The sequence below is a fragment of the Hydra viridissima genome, unplaced genomic scaffold, assembly GCF_058129835.1.
Source record: "Hydra viridissima isolate aposymbiotic clone 2 unplaced genomic scaffold, HvirCarnegie_v1 scaffold_1, whole genome shotgun sequence".
Classification (NCBI taxonomy): Eukaryota; Metazoa; Cnidaria; class Hydrozoa; order Anthoathecata; family Hydridae; genus Hydra; species Hydra viridissima.
In genome coordinates, this window is record NW_028324300.1 from 34373172 (window position 1) to 34394028 (window position 20857).

At 29.2% G+C, this 20857-nt stretch overlaps 2 protein-coding genes across 3 annotated transcripts; one reads left to right on the top strand and one right to left on the bottom strand.

The window, feature by feature from the left end:
- Positions 1–4632: 4632 nt before the first annotated feature.
- LOC145192702 (uncharacterized) lies at positions 4633–20421 on the bottom strand. Its single transcript, XM_090078893.1, has 11 exons — positions 20276–20421; positions 15899–16196; positions 15443–15682; positions 14880–15323; positions 14364–14643; positions 13606–14145; positions 7404–7729; positions 7081–7323; positions 6544–6987; positions 5970–6255; positions 4633–5816 (listed from the first exon to the last, which is right to left on the bottom strand). The coding sequence occupies exons 2-11, from the start codon at positions 16187–16189 to the stop codon at positions 5056–5058; spliced, it is 3855 nt and encodes a 1284-aa protein (XP_089935019.1). The 5' UTR covers positions 16190–16196; positions 20276–20421; the 3' UTR covers positions 4633–5055.
- LOC145192703 (uncharacterized) lies at positions 17592–19969 on the top strand. Of its 2 annotated transcripts, none has more exons than XM_090099449.1 (6): positions 17592–17679; positions 17822–17875; positions 18467–18607; positions 18724–18834; positions 19122–19320; positions 19703–19969. In XM_090099449.1, the coding sequence occupies exons 1-6, from the start codon at positions 17677–17679 to the stop codon at positions 19948–19950; spliced, it is 756 nt and encodes a 251-aa protein (XP_089955575.1). In that variant the 5' UTR covers positions 17592–17676; the 3' UTR covers positions 19951–19969. The 2 variants fall into 2 exon arrangements, with proteins under 2 accessions (XP_089955575.1, XP_089955581.1); XM_090099455.1 differs by having other exon boundaries at positions 19706–19969.
- Positions 20422–20857: the final 436 nt, after the last annotated feature.

Below are 20857 nucleotides of genomic sequence, written 5' to 3' on the forward strand. Positions count from 1 at the left end.
AAGAAATGCTTGTGATTAAACGAAGTTGCATCAGTTTTAATCGCGAACTAAGAAAATTTTAATTTTTCAACAATCGATTAAATTATTTTCAATTTTCATAAAAAACGTTATTATTTGATTCATAATTTACGATCATCAACTAATTAACTAAATAACAACCATCAACTCTAATTAACGGAATTGTGATAATAATATGCACCCTTACGAAATTTTATGAAAATTTGACGGGAAAGGATTGAAATAAATTCATTTATGGTTCTCGTAGGTTTTAACGAAACTTTCGAGCAAATTAATTGAAACTTTGAATTAATTGAATCAATTACTCGTCATAATTTCAATACTACAATATAATTGATAATGTTAATTGTTTCATTCGTTTTATTTTACGAACGCTCGTAATTCGTTACAGTCGCAAAGTCTTTCCTTTAATATTTTTTCAAATTCGTGTTGCTGTTAATTTATTAAACGTTAATTAAACATTGAAATTATAAAGATATTAAGAAAGTAATAAGTTAACAAGAAATTATAAAATCATTGAGTCAAAAATAAGAAAACGAAAACATTACTCTACAAAAATTATGTTTTAAAATAAATTAATGTTTAATAACCACAAAAAGAAAAAAGGATTTTAAAAAAGATAATCAAACTTTATATTTAGGATATATAATGTCATAATAATCCATTTTAACTAAGGTAAACTTAGTCTTATCTGATTGATTTTAAAACTTTGCATATTTTGGATAATTTGTAGTTTATAAAAAAAGCGTTATTAGCAACGGACCTTATCAACAACATTATTATCATTTTTAAGTCATTCTAAATGGCCTAGTAATGTTTTCCTTTGTCATCGAAAACCCATATTTTTAAGTTACTCTAAGGTTTCTTATGCCAGCTTGGTTTCAAGTGATTCCTTTTTAGTTCTCGTGTTTGTTTACCGAACTATTCATTGTTTAACAGCATGTACAAGAAGCTTTGTTTGCATTTTAACTGAGGATTATATTTTTGTTTAAATATTTAATAGCAACGAGCAATAAAAAAATAATAGATTTAATAGCTTTTTGAAAAAAAGTGCTTAAAACAAGAGTCTTCACCACCGTTTTCCTTGTCAATTGCAATAGTTCTAAAACGCGCATGTTTAGCCATGCTAACAAACACTAAAAACAGCTTTTACATTCTTTTTAACTTAGAAATTATTCAAGATATCATTGAGAAATTTTTTATATTTTCAAATTGTGGAAGTAATATGGTTGTTAATTATTTTCCCAAAAATTACTTTTCTTATTTTCTCATTATATTTCAACGATACTTTGCGCGACCTGCAACGTGATCTGTAGGTCTATTGATTGGTTCAAGGAGTTTAATTCAATTTTCCAAGAGGTATCCATAAAGGGAATGTTTGAGTTTTTTAAATTTACATTGCTCTTTTGTCATTTTATTGTTATCTCAAAACTCTAATAAACTCTAGCTCTAGCCCCTGATGGTATGAAAAAAATTCAAAATATAAAATAAAAAGGCTAAATGTAAATGGTTTTCACGGATTTTAATTCATTCCCTTTATTCTGTTGTAGCACATAGTTTTAAGTTTCAAATCTTAAAGAATTGTGTCGCAAGGTAAAAAATCTTCGATTTTCACGTAATTTTGATCGTTTTTTGCTTTTTTATAAAACAACTGTTTATAGATATTTACGTTGTCAGAAATATATCAATTTATTTAAACTCAATACCTTTTTTTCAAAAATTTTGTCACAATTCCGAAATTTTGTGTGTGTGTGTTTATTCATCTTAAATGCAGAAAAATGACAACATATAAACAGGTTTAGCACCCTGTTAGTAGTTTGTTTTAGAGCATTTTGGCGTATAAATTATGGTGGATGTGTAAAAGCACATTCCTCTTCCCCCCCCCCCCCCCCCTCATTTTTCTTAAATTTAGTGAAAACCAACAATAGTTGTTAGCTTTTTCAGAATTGTATATTGAAATAAGAAAATATTTACTAGGAAAAACAGTTCAAGATTTTAGAATAATCTTAAGCAGAAACATCAACAAATACGATAAATACCATTTTTTTGCTAACAAATTTTTATAAATGTAAGATGAAATTTATAGATAATACGAATTTATACTAAACTTAGAAAATATTTTTAAGCACTTTTTTTATATTTTTTTTATAAACTGTTCCACCATAAATTTCCTTTATGAATCCATTTTTATGTTTATCGCGAAAAACTTCCAAAAACAGCTCCTCAAATCATAAAATTCCCTGTAAATGGCATCTTTCGACCAAACCAGATTTAAAAAAACTACAAACATCTTCTGATCCTACCTCGTTAAACACTTTACCTTGTTTTGGTGTGGTTTAATAAACATAATAGTTAAATAAATAGTTAACAGTTTAATAAACTTTAAATCTAAGTTCGGATTAGTTGCAGTGGACATGTGCATGCGGTACCCCAACTAAATTCGTATTTTCTAATTTGAAATATGATTAGCTGAGATTTTTTTTTTTTTGTTTTTTTTTTTGTTTTAAAGACATTGATCTAACTCTATTTCACCACGTGTGTCTTTCTTTGACCTCTACTCTAAAAATGTCACTTGTGACTGATTTTTCGGAGCGTATTAGAATAGAGAATTTAACAGTATTTTTACAACAGTCACATAGTTGCAAATAGATCAAGAACTTTCTAAGATTCCTCTGCAATTTGAATTAATTCTTCGCTTTTTTCTTTAGAGATTTTTAATCTCAATAATTTTTAAAAAACATGATTTGAGCCTTGTTTACATTAACTCTTTATTTTGTGATGTTTTACACGCATCTGTTTACAGAAATCATTAATTTTAAAGTTGTCAACTGGCAAACAATTTGCTGGTTTTACAATAGACAGAAAGTATAAAAAAATATATTAACACCTTAAGTGGATTATTTTTTTTATCCCTGATGTGTAAATATAGTGTTATAAAGTATGAAGCGCATGTAAAGTTATTAGCTTGGATAATTTTTTACAGCGATGTTGCAAATGCAAAAAAAGAAAATCTATAAGAAGAAAATTTTTTGAACATTCAACAACATGTTAATTGTAATGAAGTTGCTTGTGTATACTATTTTACAGGTTGCTGAGGTTGCAGTTACTACTGCTGCTGAGTATTTATCTGAGTAAACAAAAATAAGTTTTCTGATTTTTTGATTTTCCCATAAACTTGATGAAAATGTGATTTTTATGTTGTAAATGTAATGAAATCATATTTTTGCAAAATAGAGAATTTAAAAAAAAAAAATAACTTAACCTATTTTTATTGTTTTAATTATTTTAACTTACTTTTTAATTGTTAAAACATTTAGATGAGTGCAAAAATAAATGAAGTTTTTAATACATATTTAGAAAAACGTCAATTTGTAAAAAATATCATGTTTTAGGGTGTTCAACCTGTCATAAAGTGTAAATCACAAAATATTGGAATTTTATGAACTTTTTTAAATTTTATTTTTATTTAGGGGGGAAGTAAAAATATCAAAATCAAAATTTCGTTTTTCCAGGTTTATTGTGATTTTGAGATTAACTCTATTCAATTTAAGTGATTTTAACGTTACCTCTCAGATTATCTATTGGTAAATCAAGCAATCTTCTGAAAGTTTTTTTTTTAAACTTGGACAACCTTTACTTGCAGAAAAGAACATATCCAGAAAAAAAATAAACAAGATTTTGGATGAAGAATGAAACAACTCATTTTTATGGGGTTGTCACAGACAAATCAGATTGTACTGGGGCTGGCTACTTTCTTTATTTCAATGGCTTTTTTATTCTAACAGAATAAACAGTCTTGATAAGCTAGCTTAACCAATTGGTTCTTGTGAATATTTCTGATCCTCACATGCAACAACAGAAAACTGTACATCTCATGAATTATTTACAAAAAATTCATGAGATGTGCAGTTTTCTTTTTAACTTATAGAATTTATGAAATCTTTCTCTATTGTACATCAATCAAACTGTATTCACCTTTAAAAGTATCCATAATCAAATTTGGGCTCAGAAGTTCCATCCATGCCAATACCGACCTGTTTAATTATAATCTACTATAAAAAGGTTTTTTGCAAAAATGCGACAACAAATTAGAAATTTAAATAAAAGGATAAAATTAATGTAAGATTTAAATTTTAAAAATTAAACAAACGAATAAAGTCTTTTATATTATATATAAATATATTATATTATATATAAATCTATTATATTATAGAAATCTATTATATTATATATAAATCTATTATATCATATATAAATCTATTATATTATTGAAATCTATTATATTATTGAAATCTATTATATTACATATAAATCTATTATATTATATATAAATCTAGTATACTATATAAACCTAGTATATTATATATAATCTATGCAACTAGTTATCAATTATTTTGTTGAAATTGCAGGTTTTTTTAGCTCGACAGTTCGTTCGTTTACTAAAATTTTTTACTAGCAAATTTATCAATTTTGAATCTTGTGGTCCTATTTTTTGCAGTAGGACTAAGGCTATACCCTCCTCAGCTTCCGCCTTAATCCAAGCCTGCACATGTTCATAACTTTTAAACATCAAAGTACATAATTCTTTCAAATTGAGAAAATGAAGTCTTATCGATACTAAAGTTCCATCATTTTTTGCATTTACTTTAAAAAACTTCCCTAAAATAACGTACAAGAAAAGTACATAATTGATAAATAAAATAACGTAATTAAAATCCTGTTAAAAAAAGTCTATCAAAAATTTAATTACAAAATTAATGAGCCGATAATAAATACTACTTCAATTTTCTTAAAGTAACAACTTTTATCACAATTAGATGATTTTCTCCAGAGCTCTGGCTTCAAAGAAGTTATCTTCTGCAATTCTTATAACTTTAATTTCATATTTCTGAAAAGAAGCCGATTTATTTACTTAATTTCAGAGCACATATTTTATGATCACGCTAAATCGGTATTTTTCTTTAGGTGTATCCGTTGTCACGTTGTTTATCGGAGTATAGTTTCATAAGTTGTTTATTGGAATATAGTTCTAATTTGTTAAGAAATTTCTATTTGAAATCTTTCGTCGCTATTCTGTTTGAAAAAATCAAACCAAGCAACAACCTCGTTTTCACTCAAATCTTGCTTTACTAAAGACATTCTGCGAAACTCTTGTTCGTTTAGTTCTTTGTTGAAAAAGCCTTGAGTGTTTATTTTACGACAAATATCTGCTCTGTCTCGATTGCTAAGCCTTCTTGGCATATATTGTGGTATATCGAGGTGGATAACTTTCTTTTTTTCATGTCTATGTTTAAAATCTTGTGAAGATGCTGCACTATTTTTTGAGCATAAAGATTCTGGAAGAGATGGGAACTCATCTAAGTTGCTAAGCGACCGTTTTTTTTTAACTGTTTGCTCAACGCTAAATGACTTTTGACTGGAATTCTTACGCTCAAATAAGTTCATATCCTTTGTTGAATGAGTTTCTTTTACTCCTTCAGTATCTTTGCCTAAGTTATTTTCTAAGCTTTCAAGTTTTTCTTCGCTGTGAATGCAATTCTCTTCAGCATGCTCTGTTGTGGGCTGAAGCACTTCGTTGTTGACCAAGTTAAAATCATCAATTTTTAACGAACTAGTTATTCTTGGCGCAAATATAGATTTTTTGGAGTCCCTATGTAAAGTACTAACACTGGATTTACGAAACATTTCATTAGATGAAACATATCTTAACGCATATCTACGATTTTTACTCAATCCAGAACCGCCATTTTGATGATCGACTAAATCGATGGAAGAAACTGCTGCTACAGACGAAACTGCTGTTAGAGAAAAAACAAAAAGCTAAACAATAATGATTCTTTGCAAGTTAGTACACTCATCAATATGAACATTTATTAAATAGAACACATTGCCGTTCAACTCAAAAAAAAACAAAAATAAAAAAATAATAAAAATTATATTAACAAACCAACCGTTTGATTTCCTCCTCAAAATTCGATCTGCACTAATCATGTTTTTTTGCTCTTGTTTTGGTAGTTTCATACTTGCTTTTGCGTACGAATAATAAAACGTGTAGTTATTTCCTATGACAGATATAGGAAGAGCAACCATGAGTATACCAAATGCTGCGCATAATGCACCGATTAATTTACCAACAACTGTAGTCGGTGACATGTCCCCGTAGCCCACAGTACTCAGTGTTATTATTGCCCACCAAAAAGAGCGAGGGATGCTTTTAAAATTCGAGTTAGTAGTATCCTAAAAATGAGAAAATGATTCTCTAAAGCAAACTAATAAGTAATAAACTCTGGTTGATATTCTAAAATATCGAAAACAGAATCATTTTGAGTTGCCCCTTACACCCTTTGAAAAAGCTTTAAAAAAATAAAACTCAAGTATTTTTATTTTTATTTGAAAACCACTAATAATACAAAAACGAATTTGTCTTAAAAATCTTGTGAGATAAAAATATTTTACATTACTGAATTTCTCTAAAAATTTTTCTAAAAAATTCTATTTAAAACTATACTAAAAAAGAAATAGTACTTTTTCAGCGTAGTAGGCCAACGTGGCGAACACCACCATTGGAATAAATAGAACTAACACCAGTAGCATAAGCTGCTCCATGCTTGCCCTTAGAGTTTCTGCAAAAACTAACATACTTCTTAAATTTCTGAAAAAACGAAGAAGCCGAAAAATACGAAGCAAACGTAACGACATCAAAAACCCAATATCGCTTCTTTCCATCAAGAGCTCAAAATATAATGGTAACAATGACAAAATGTCTATCCAAGTCAGTGGATCTTTGAGATGACTGATAATTGAGGGACAGCATAGAAATCTTAAAATTATGTCAAATGTAAAAATTAAGCAATAACTTTTCTCAAAGTAACTAAACAGAACTTTATTTTTTTCAAAGGTTTTGTCGGTTTCTAAGCAAAATGTCGTAATTGATATCAGCACAATAAAGATGTGAATTGAAGCAATGACCTAAATGCAATAAAAAAAAAAAAAAAAATCTAATATTTATTATAGAAAATTACTTTTTGGTCATAACAACCTCAATTCAAACGCAAAGAATACCTTCGTCAAGAAATTTTTTTGTGGAACTTCCAAAAAATTCCAAATTGTGTTGCAAGTTCCTTTCAAAAAACCCTGCTGACAACAACTTTCTCCGTTGTTTTCAAATTGAACTCCTTTTTCATCTTGGTTTCTTTCTCCTTCATGAATAAATCTAAGGTTTTTACTTACTTCGCGGTATTGGCTGTAATTGGCCCAGCAGCACGGCTGCATGGTTAGTTCGTCTATTCCCCAAAATGCAAGTTCCTAAAAATATACTTGTTTGCAATTGCTAGAAATGTAAAAAACGCTTCAAAAAAAAAGTGTAAAAAGAAAAAATACCTTACCTCTTCAAAAAGTGGACCGCACACATCTTTTGGGCAATGAAGTTTTCCTGTTCGGCAATAGTTCAAAATATTCTCAAAGCATCCAGCGTGTCGATCAAAAAAAAACTCGTTAGCCTGTACATTATAGTCAGCCATTGCCATTGCTGTCTCTGCTATCCAAAACAATCTCGTGTCAGGAAAATTTTGAATTGTACTAATATAACATTCATGTCTTGATCCTCCAACATTTATTATGACTCGATCAACTTTTTTTGAGGATTTTCCATTCTCGAATTCAGTGAACCCATCGCGTGACATTTTTAGCAATAAACAGTTTTTAGAACTTTCTCAATACTTTACTTAAACTAAAGAAAATAGATAAATTAAAAAATAAATCTCTATAAAACATTTTTTTTTTTTAGATCAAATGAAATTATTGTTTAATCGAGTGGTTATGATTTCTTTAATTCTTCTGAGCCGACTGCTTCGTTAAAAAGTTATTAAAAAAAACACTAGGCAATGAATAAAAAGCCAAAACCATCACGAAATTTCACATAACACTGCTCAAGAGTAATCTGCAGAAGAAAGGTCTTGAAATTTTGCAAGTTTTTCGTTTATTATGTGTTTTGGTTGATTTATTGTTTCAGTAAAAAATATCTAAACAAATCATATTGAATGTCAATGATCTAGTCACTTGATATAACATTTAATAGAACAACAAAAAAAGAGAATAATGCTTACTCATGAAAATCCGTAAATTCAATTTCTTTTTATTGATGAAAATATTTTTGATAAGTATTTTTCATAAGTATTTGTAATCATATACAGACTGTCAAGTGTGAAGGAAAGCAAGAGATGTGCATCATATCAACGTGACGCAGAATACTAGTTTATTGATTGTGAATAATTTATGATGTGCATCCCACGTTATGTTTTCTATATTTTAAAAGTTTATCTAACCTTATAATGTTTAGACTTAAATTTGGAGTTCTGCTCATTTTTTAGAGTTAAAACTTAAACTTTTTAATGCTTGAGTTTTTAACAAGTTTTATAAATTAAACATTGGATAAAAAATTTTTCCTTCCTTAATTTACTTCATTTCGTCAATTTAGTTTTAACTGCTTTGATGTTAAATATTGTGTTTAAAAAAAAAATTTTTTTCACTTCATGAACCTGAATTTTGTTTATTTACTTTATTGTTTATTTACTTATTTACTTTCATCTTTAGGGTGGTTACATCAGGGAAGCTTACAGCAGGTGCCCTTTACAGATCTACCGGTCCTGAGTTCTAAGGGCCAACTCTTACGAGTGTTTAATGATCAAGTTGAGCTTAAGTCCAAAAACATCTTTTAACATCGTTTAACATCTTTCAAAAAGAACGTTTTAATGTGAATTAAAGATTTAATCGTAAGTTTTGATAGGTCAAATCTTTTTCCGCGATTAGTTTAACACACCTTTCCGCTTTCAATTCTTATTGCTTGGTAAATATGATTTTGTGTTGCTTTATGCCAAACCTTTTAAATATTTTCATCTATTATTGTTATCAGTATCTATATAACTATTTTTTTTTTTTTTTTTTTTAATTCTTCATTGTTAGTGTATTACAAGTCTACATAATTATACATATTTTAATAATGTCTGTCGACTTTTTTTGTCGATTTGATAATGTTATTTTAACTATTTGTGGATCTGTAGAAAATTTAAATGGTCTCACGTCTATGCTCGTTCTTAATTCCGTTGATTTTACAAAAACTTGGTTCCCATCCGCAAATTGTGATTTTCTGCTATATTTTCTTGAAGTTTGCGTATCGTACCTGAGGGGCGATATACAATCTTAGTAGCAAAACTCAAAGTTAAAAATCGACCATTCCCAAGGGAGTGGTTGAAGATTTCGATTAAAATCAAAACAAAAGATAAACAATTAAATCAAACATAATGCAGGCCGGATAGAAGACGTATCAAAGGAAAAGTGTTAATTTCCGCAAAAACAAAAACTGAAGAAGAAAAAAATCTTAAGTTTTTTCGCCGAATACATATTCACCTGCTTTGTAAATTGACTTATGTTCATCTCACAGTATAAAAAGAAAGAAGAAGAAGAAAAACAAAAAACAAAAAAAACAAAAAAAAAAAAACAATAATAAATTATAAATATTTTCATTAAAACTTTTAAATAAAAAATCACGTTAAATAAACGTAAGTTTATATGAAAAACAAACGAAATAAAAATTTAAGTGAACGATAAAATTATTTTGTTTTACATATTACATTTTTTATATTGAACGAGTTTGAAATACTTTTTAAATAATTATGTAGTTTTTAAATAGCTTTTATCACTGGAAAAAACAATAAAAATATAATACCTTTTTTTAGAATCGAGCTTAGAAAAAATAAGGTGATGCAAATATTGGTAATGGAAAAATCATTACTAAAAGACGTCTACGAATAGAAAAAAACATTATCATATGTCAAAAACATGCTTGTCGTATATATTCTGTAGGTCTTTTTACTCATAATTTGTCATTGTTTTAAAAAAAAAAAAAACTAGAAAGAACAAAAGAGTTTGGTAACAATGAGAAGCACTTTTTACATCTGCAAAATGTACTTCATAAAATTGATTTTTAAGCAAATTGATTAGGTTTAATTATCTCAAAGCCTTTTATTTTATTTTGATGTTAAAGAAAAAAAAAAAATTAAGATAAGAATATTACACTCTTCAAGCTTCGCACTTAAGATGTATCAAAAAAAATCTAAAAGTAATATTTGGTGGGTACAAAGCCTTATTTTCATTAAAAAATAGAGTACTACTTTTTTTGTATGCTTTTGTTATTGTTGTTGCTGCTGCTGCTGCTACTGATGATGATGATGATGATGATGATGATGATGATGATGATGATGATGATGATGATGATGATGATGATGATGATGATGATGATGATGATGATGATGATGATGATGATGATGATGATGATAATGATGATGATGATGATGATGATGATGATGATGATTGGCGTAGCAGAGGAATTTTTCTGAAAACATTGGAAATGTTTTGAATAACGTGATAAAATATAATACTATACAATAATAGTGTATATATACATACATATATGTTGTATTATGCTATAAATATATACATTTGTTGGTGTATATGCATACAAAATAATATATAAATGAACGAATCTTAAATAAAAGCATAACATACATTTTAAGCTTCATTTGCTAAAGAAGCTTACTAATTTAAGTAAATATGAATTTATATTTAAGTGTTCATATGAACTCAGATTATTACCTAAGTGCCTTATGGAATTTTTTCGCATTATTCAAACTTTTTATCAAAAAATTTAATGTGTTTATTACACGTGTTTTGAACAGTTTAACGCTGCATTACTTATTAAGCGTTGTAGGAGTTTCTTTTTAACTTATAGATGTTTCTTACTTTACTTGAAGATTAAAACTTAAAATAGGATGTCTAAATCTAAAATTATTAAATCTGGTAAAATGACATTTAATTAAAAAAATAAATTCTTTTTGTGCTTGACTATACAGTACCAAAGTTTTTTTTAAAAAAGAAATCATATAAATGCATCTATTAAAACCTAACCCTTAAAGATCATCGCTTTACATTACGAACTTTTTTAGAAATTTTTTCCCAATTGTAAGTCAAAGGAGTAGTTACCACTTTTTATAAACTCAATCTTTGTCTCGATGACATCAACCAAATATATTTCTTTTTCTCTTCAAGTAGTCTCAATATAAATAAAAAGTTTTGTTTTTCCAAATTTTTTAAAACTTCATCAAGGCAAATACTCATCTTCCTATTGTAAAAATCACTTGCATTTGCGTTTAAAAAAGTTCTGATTTTTATTTCTTTTGAATTACATTTTACATTTTTGAATTACAAATCCTTGGAAAATTTCTTCAATAACTTTATATGCAAGATTTATTTTTAAATCAAACTTTTGCGCTTTAAAAGTTTCACCATAAAACATTAAAGCAATCAAACTCAACGCTCTGATCATCGCATTAATTAATGATATTTACCTTTAAAACCTCGAGAATTTAAAAAAGACCACCCACTCTGTGGAGGAAGTAAGGATTTATATGAAAGTATAAGAAATTATATGTTATATGAAATATGGATTTACTGCTCAATTGAATGTAATAAATACTAGTTTAGGAAACAACTTATGTCCATTCGAGGTGACAATTATAATAAATTTTATGGTTAAACAAACAACGCCAAGAATTGAAGAAGTAAGCAAAATGCGTGGTATTGAAAAATTATTCACAAATTTAATCAAAGTCCCTCCTTTTCTTCTTTTTTTTTTATTTAGCTAATACTTCTCCTCTTCTAAAATGCCGAAGCGAAGAGTGGGATGTTCGACACTTGCCTACATCACCCCGTTTAATGTCTTGGTGACAGATGAAACTGTCAGCCCCGACGGATCTGCCTTAACAAATTCTGAGTCATCGAAAAAAACAAGCAAACATTGGCGAAAAAAGAGACAACAAATAAAAAACCCAGATCCTCTATCCAACTTTAGCTGCTAATGATCGAGCTAGTGCCACCAGCTCATGACAATGGTTCACCAATTTATTGGATGAGCTTTAACATACTACAGTTGATTTTAGCCATTAGCCGAGAGGCGATCCCTTCTCTCTCTCTCTCTCTCTCTCTCTCTCTCTCTCTCTCACACACACACACACACACACACACACACACACACACACACACACACACACACACACACACTTTTAATAAGCCATAATGCAATTGAAGCACTTGTGAAACTGTAAGAACTCATTCATTTTACAAACTAGCTATGTTTATTGAGTTTCATAATTTTTTTTAAAAATCTTTATTTTTTGATCCCGTACATATGCACGATTATACAGATGTTCCATGTTTGCGTTTTAACACGTTTAAAAAGTCATTTTTACAAAAAAATATATATAATTTTCAAAATTAAATATTCTATATTTTCTTACTTATACAAGTGCACATAAACACGCAACTTCTTCTGATATGGCGTCTTCTAGAGTAGGAAAAGTAATTTTTATCAATAGAAAAACCGACCTGTATGTTTAAATTCGGACAAATGTGTGCCCGATAAATAAACATTTAATTCAATTTTATTTCCCATTATGAAAACAACCCTAAGCATGCTGCACGAAGTGCTAAAACCATGGTTGTCAAAAAGCAAAAAAGAAGTTTGAGTGGCGCGCTCAATCTTCAGCTTTTAATCCCACTGGCCCAGTAGGCATTAGACGTCCAGTGGACGTCCATGAACGTCTATGGACGTCTTAGACGTCCTTAGATGGCCGGTGGACATCTAAGGACGTCCAATGCCTACTAGGGAACATCTTTGTGATCATTTGAAAAACTCGTGACAAAAGAATCTAAATAACCTCAAGTCCGTCATCAAAAGAGAATAGAATCATATTCCGACTGAAATTATCAAAAAAACGGTCATTTCTATCCTCAGCAATTGCAGTTTGAGAAAAGATAGGAAATTCAACAAAAAATCGATTATTAATTGTTTATGAGCATTTTTAATTTTTTAACATTAACCTGAGAGTAAAATACTCATAAAGTAACGGTTGGCCGAATATATATTTTTTCTTTCATCAAAATGGTTAGAACAATAATATATTTGCTAATTCTTAAGATGTGTTTAAAGAAAATATTTAAAATTTAATAAATCAATCAAAAATAAAATGAGGTTTTGTGTTTTTTTATTTTTAAAAAATCAGAAAATAAAAAAAAATTTACAAGTGGTTAAAAATTTTTTTCAGCTTGTATATGAGGTGTGTGCATGTATATAAACAAAGTTCAAATACCATATATATATATATATATATATATATATATATCATAAGTCATATATTAAGTTTTGATTATTGAACTTTTTTTGAACAAAATCTTTTTCCAAAAAAGGATATATGCATTGATTTTTGTGGTTGTTGTTGTATAAAATAGATACATCATTTTTATGTACAAAAAACTAAAAATTCTTTAAATTAGCACTATTTTAAAAAACAGGCGAAGAACATACTTTATAAAACATAACAAGAGATATTATCTTTTTTCTTTGATTTTAATTGGAACTTGCATAAGATTCTTGGCTAAAACATTCCACTTAAGTTTCTAGGTTGACTGCTTGATAAAATCGTGATTTAATTTGCGGTATAATTCTGCTCTGTCTCGAGCACTCAATTTTCTAGCTTGATTGCTTGATAAAATCGTGATTTAGTTTGCGGCATATTTCTGCTCTGTCTCGAGCACTCAATTTTCTAGGAATATATTGAGTAATATTCAAATGGATCACTTTCTTCTTATCTTCGCTGGTTGACTTCAAGCTTACTTGTGAGTTTGTTAAGGATTTATCAGAAACATTGTAAGGAAACTGATGTTCATATGCATTCGATTGGGATCGTGTCTTATTATTATTACTCTCATAGTTAAGGGAATCACCTTCAAAAGTTTTAGGATGAACAAAACTGTTGGTTTTCTTAATCATTGGATTTTTCCTGCTCCCTGCAAAGCTCATGTATTTAACAAAACTTGCTCTTCTTTGATGAAAAGTTACCTCCTCGTCGCTTGTGTCCACCACCTGTGATGGTAACAAGATTTTTGGTAGCAAACTTGATTTTGATAAGCTATTTTGCAGTGTGCTTTTTGTGTTCACTCCTTCAGAAGAGTCTAAAAATATGGACGCTAATGCAAACCGACGTCTTCGCACTGACTTCGAGTTAAACCCATTTGCTAAAATAAAAGTTAAAAGAAAGTTGTATGGTTTCATTTTCTTAGCTAAATTTAAAAAAAAAAATTTTTTCGGAGATCTATACAAGCTATTTAAGTATTCTTATCAAATTTCGTTTACAACCTTGAAATTTCAGCCAAGTATTAATTTATCTCAATCAATTCTTGATTATTCGTTTAGTGGAACATAAAGCATACAAATAAAAAAAGCTAAATCTAACCAAATGTTTCTCTAGAATGTAACTCTGCATTCATCAAGTTTTTATTTTTATGTTTTGGTAACTTCATGCTGGCTTTTGCATACGAATAGTAAAATGTAAAGTTACTTCCAATAACAGATATAGGAAGTGCAACCACGAGAATACCAAATGTTGCGCAAAAAGCACCTACAATTTTACCCACGAATGAAGTAGGTATCATATCTCCATAACCAACAGTAGTTAAAGTGATTATGGCCCACCAAAATGATCGAGGAATACTTTCAAATTGCGATTTCGAATTCTACAAGAATAGCTAATCATCATCATCATCATCATCATCATCATCATCATCATCATCATCATCATCATCATCACCGTCGTCGTCGCCGTCGTCAATCTAATTGTCATTGTTATCGCCGTCACAATTATTTTGTGTTGGTAATGACCAACACAAAATAATTGCTACAAATAAAATGAAACCACTATAAATACAACCAATAAACTTAAATATTTACAGAACTTGCCAGGCATTCTTACTTTTTCAGCATAGTATACCATTGCTGCAAATACCACCATTGGAATAAACAAAACCAACCCAAGAAGCATTAAAGGTTCAAAACTTGCTTTTAAAGTCTCTCCGAAAACAAGCATACCTCTCAAATTTCTAAAAAATCGAAGTAGACGAAAAATTCGAAGCAGCCGCAACGACAGCAAAAATCCTATGTCATCTCTGTTCAACAGAAGCTCAAAATAAAACGGCAGAAGTGATATCACATCAACCCATATTAAAAAGTCTTTGAGAAGTTTGATGAACGATGGGCAGCAGAGAACTTTTAAAACTAGATCCAATGTAAAGATCACGCAATAACTTTTTTCAAAGTAACCGAATAACTTTTCCTGTTTGCTAAAGATTGGCTCTGTTTGTAAACAAAAAGTTGCAATGGACAGCAGCGTGGTAAAAATGTGCACACTCGCAATTGTCTAAAACATATAATTAACATAATTCAAATATCTGAATTTTAATATATAATGAAGTATAGAGGTATGTTTATGATTGTTCCTACATTTTTATACATCCTTTAAAATACTTTTACGAATACCTTTGTTAACCAGTTCTTTTGAGGAACTTCCATCAAACTCCAAACAGTTTTTTTCAATTTGTAACATTGGCTATATTTATTTCTGAGTTGTTCGTTTTCAAATTCTGGAACTTCTTTTTCTTTTTCGTCTACCCCTTCGTGGAAAACCTTCAAGTTTTTGCTTGCGTCATTAAACTCACTGTAATTGGGCCAGCAGCAAGGCTGCATCATGAGTTCGTCTACTCCCCAAAATGCAAGTTCCTAACGAGACGAAAAATAAAATAAACAAAACTGCTACAAAAAAATTATTCCCTTAGAAAATCTAACTCTAAAGTTGTTTAAAATTGATTTATTAATTTTGACATTATCTTTGTTACTTTGTCACTAAATTATTGAAAGTTTAACGAAACAGTTTTTCTTTGATTTTTACAAGAACATTGCTGAATTACATGTGTGAGCCAAAAAAACTTTATTTACCTCTGCAAAGACTGGTCCACACACATCTTTTGGGCAATGAAGTTTTCCTGTTCTGCAATAGTTTAAAATGTTCTGAAAACAACCGGGATGCCGATCAAAAAAAAATTCATTAACATCTTCACCGAAATCCGCCATTTTGAGGGCCATTTCTGCAATCCAAAACAGTCGGGTATCAGGGAAGTTTTGAATAGTTTTTATATAGCATTCATGTCTTGTACCCCCAACATTAATATAAACTCGTTCAACATTTTGTTTCCTGCAACCTTCTACTTCTTCGTCTTGTTTATGCATTTAGTTTCTAATAAAAACATCTATATTTGTCACATTAAACGTTTTTTCTTTTTCTTTTAATTTCGTTTATTGAATGATTGTTTGGAACTAATGAAAACATTTTTTTATATTTAAGAGAGAACAAAACAATGCTTCCTGTAGTTCAATGTCCAAGAGGCACGTAATTAACTGGTTGAGCGATCTAAGTAGAGCGCTCATTGTCCTAGATACATCTCCCACCTCAAATCATGACAAGTTATTTCCATTTAGAAAAGTTGAAGTATATGTCGCGCGAGAATTTTTATATAAACTATGTAAATAACAGCAGCGTGTAACTAGGCTCTTGAAAGGAAACGAAAAAACAGTGTTCGGACTCATTTAATTAAATAAAGCACGATCACTAAAATTTTACGAAGCATTCAAAAGAATAAATTCTTGTACTTTTTTACCAAAATTAATAATAAGATTATTAGTTTTTTATTTTTCATTTTATGTACGTATGCGTATACGTAAGTAAAATAAAAAAGAAACAACTAAAATATTTCTTCTGACTTTTTCAACTCAAGGACGTATTGTCTTCGAGTTGGAAAAGTTAGAAAGAAAGCCATTTTATGAGACGCAGTTTTATCACATTGTTTATAGTTGATCGCGATTTTTACACATCCAGCCCTTTGTATTCCCTATTTTTTTCAGAATAATTATGAAAATCTACGACTATGCGACATTTGGCTAGTTAATAGCTTTCGCAAAAAAAATTGAATGTACTTGTCATCAAAGTACGAAACTAGGCTATTTGCGATATTTTATGATGTCGATTGGCTTGGTTAGAAGAGTTCTTTTATTATCAGAGTGATGCTTTGAGTTTTACTATTAGTGCTGAGCTTTGAAGGGGGGTGAACTTCATCTTGAAAAACTTTTTCATAAAAAATGTTATTTGATTGAATACTTGAGGCGAATATCGAATCAAATAAAACCGAACTTCGGTCGGTATAACCTATTCAAAACAAACTAACATTTATTTTGACCGGAAAAGTTTCGGTTTAAAATTTAGTTTAAAAATTTAAAAATTATTTAAACTGAATTTCAAACTAAAAGTTAGGGAAAATGTTTTTATTCTCTTTTTCTTGAAAACACCTGACTTTTCCTTTTTCAATCACTCGCTTTGCACTTCATGTGAAGATCCGTTCGGTAAATCACTAAATCATCATCTGCTTAAACACATAGAGGTTATCGGAAAACCGACAATTGTCAATAGCCGATTTGTAATGCATGTAACTGATGAGTGATATGCTTTAGGAGATTGTTAAATCTTTCGAATCCGCTCATCTCAACCTATTGGTTGTTAAAAATAGCAACAAACATCCAAATGGATTTAAAAAAAAATTAGATTTAAAAAGGAATTAACACCCAAGTGAATATCTCATGAAAAGAAAACAAAGACTTTATAAAAATCAGTTTCTTTTTTTTTTTTTCTTTTTTTTTTTAAACGGGAAGAAAATATTTTGGAAATGGTAATTCTAGATTATTGTTAAATGTTAATTTTTACAGCCGCTTTGTTTTTTAGTGACATTACAGCCGCTTAGTTTTTAAAATATTTACTCGAGTTTTATTCACAAAGAATTAATTTAAATTTCAAACACGCTGTATTTTTAGGTAACATTGGTTCTAATACCCTTTGTTTTTTGCATTATAATCACTCATGCGGAGGTAATCTTTTTATTTTTTTAAACTTCTATGTAACTTCTTTGCAACCTCTATGCAAACTCTTTGCAACTTCTTTACAAGATTTAGAAAGTTTTTTTTCTAATTCTTTTTTAATTGAAAAAAGTCCAAAAAATTATTTAAAACTCAATGGGTTTTGTTAACTGCATTTAAAAAAATTGTTTGGTTTTTTTTTCGATTATCCCCCCTCCCCCTCCCCCTCCCCCCTCCCCCCATACACACAACACACACATACACCCTCCTCCTAACCCACTCTTCCTTCTTTCGCATATACTAATTACTTTTTTAATTTAACAGCTATTGTAAAAAATATTTGATTTTAGTAATAATATAGGTTATTACTAAAATCAACTATTTTTGACGGTAGACGGGTTTTACCAAGTATTTAACATTAATTGTAATTGAGCCTCAAAATATTTAACTGACAGAAATATGAGTGAATAGGAACACAGTTATAGATTCTCAAGAAAATTTTGTATTGACTTATATAAGCGGTACTACTCTTGCTTGATACTCTGTTATAGCTATACTCAGCAGTTTTATAACCTTATATAGCCATGATATAATCATACATAGCCGGAAGATATTAAGATTCACGAGGGGAATGCTCATTTCAAACAAGAAGTTGAGTTCACAAAAGATCGAAAATGCATGGACTTCCGAACCCCATCACATAACGGCAGATTAGGTGTTGCTATGCGACAATGTCCTGAATGGGTTAGTGCTCTGTACTGAGACAATTTTAAATTTATTTTTTAGGAAAACAAATTTGTTATGCAACATTCGTACAAAAAAAAATATGTTTTAATTGTGATTTCAACAAATGCTTTTAGAAACAAAAAGCCCAGTATTCAACTGATCCTTCGCAGCCTCGCATGTGTTTGATTTTCGAAGATTTATCTGAAGGTAGTCCAAATGAGATAAAGAGAGATTTTAGAATCTTGGTCAGTAGTTGGTTATGATTTTTTTTTATTTTTTCATTTTATTTTTAACTTCTTCAGTCCGTGGAGAATTTTTTTTTCATAGCTACCATTATGGTAGTCACAGCTACCATTATGGTAGTTAATTGCAAGGATAGCGATAATTCTTATTGTCACTACTGCTCTCAACAACGTTATTTCTGTCGTTGTTGCTGTTTATTTTTTTCCATCAAAAAGATAATAAAGAACTTTTATTCAAAACTATTTCTTATTCTATTATTATTATTATATTTTTTCTTATTTCTATTTAGTTAAATCAAGGTGTTCCAGATACTAAGAATGTTGTAATAGAGAATATTTCCCTTTTCCCAACACCCGTTCAAGATATTCGTGCAATTGATCAGAGCCTAATAGAATTTTGTGGTGATCGAGAACTCATGTGGGGCAGTAGGGAAATTTCTTTGGAAGACGCAAAAAAGACTTACCTAATTGAAATGCTCAGCAATCAAGGTTCTTTATTATACTCTTAGTTATTAACTAACTTAGTATTGTTAGTTGATAAATTTATTGTTAATTGGTTTATTGTAAAATGATTGGTTTATTTATGTCATTGTTTTTAAGTTTAGTTATTGATTTAGTGATGTTTAGTGATGCTGCCTATAACTTTAAACATTTACATCAAATTTTTGTGTTATGCAAAGTTTCTTAGAAGAAATTTTGTGATGCAAAGTTATCGGTTCCTTATTTTATAGGTTCCTTTTTTTATATTAAACTTTGAATACCTCCAGGGTAAAAATTGATTCACAAATATATTAATGACAAAACTGTATTTTGTTTAACTTTATTTTCAAATCAACTGAAAAATTTAAAAGATTTCTTTTTTTTTTTTAAGCTTCTTCTTCAACTGATAAACAAGACAAGAAAGCTATAATAAAGTCATTCATGTCATGTGATGCCTCATCAGCGACGAAAATACAACAATGTGCTATATCAGGAAAAGAACCATTTGCAGAATGCAGATTTAGGAGCAAGCAATGTACTTACAAAATCATCTGCCCAATGAAATATGATTTGGATGGTTTTGATTGTAAACCTAATCATGTAATGAACAGTGTCATCTGTTGTGATTTTAATTGCTAATAAATGTTTAAAAAACAGAGTGCTGTTCACTGATTCTTTTTTCTAAACCAGTTTTGTGTTTGATTCACTCGTTGTGACACATACAGGGATTAAAGGACTGATGGGCCTTTAAAATGTTGGGGTAAAATAGATTGTTTTGGCCATCATATTTAGATGTATGCTTAATTAACTTTTTACCTGTGTAAATCTGCATCTACCCCTAAACTAGCTTAAAAGTATTTTTAGACGCTTTTAACCTTGTCAATCACGTCCAGGTTGTGATTTCTTGTCTAGCATTACATAATTTTTAGTAAAGTTAAATTTTTAACAAATATAAATAAAATACCTCAAATCGCAACGAACGAAGTTTACAACCAACTTGTTAAAAATATGAAATGACGCTAATACGTTTTAAAATTAAATCCAAAAGCTCAAACTAACAGCTATTATACTATTCATTACATCTCGTTTTCGAAATAGGAGTATCTTGAAATTTGAAAGATGAATTTGTTCACAGAATATTTCATATAAATAATAAAGGAGAAAAACGGTCAATTGAAGAAAATTAATAAATTAACAAAGCAATTCCTTCTCGTAAACTGTGCTCCAAAAAATATGGATGAGTATTTTGAAGTCTATGCAAATCTAGGTTTTTTTAACAACAAATTTAACAATAGAAAAACTATTGTTCATGGTAACTTTGAAGTATTTCAGAAAAGAAAAAAATCAGAGAAGCGATCCAATGATATGCCGATTTTCGCAACAAAACAATCAATTCAAAATTTGGGATAAAAAATGATCAGCAACTCTCTTAAAACTTTTTAAGAAAAAATCGCGAAACAAAAGACTCTCTTTACCCAGCCGCCCTTACGTGATTTAGCACGGAATAAAGGACTTTGATGAAAAAAAAAATTTCCCAATAAAATTC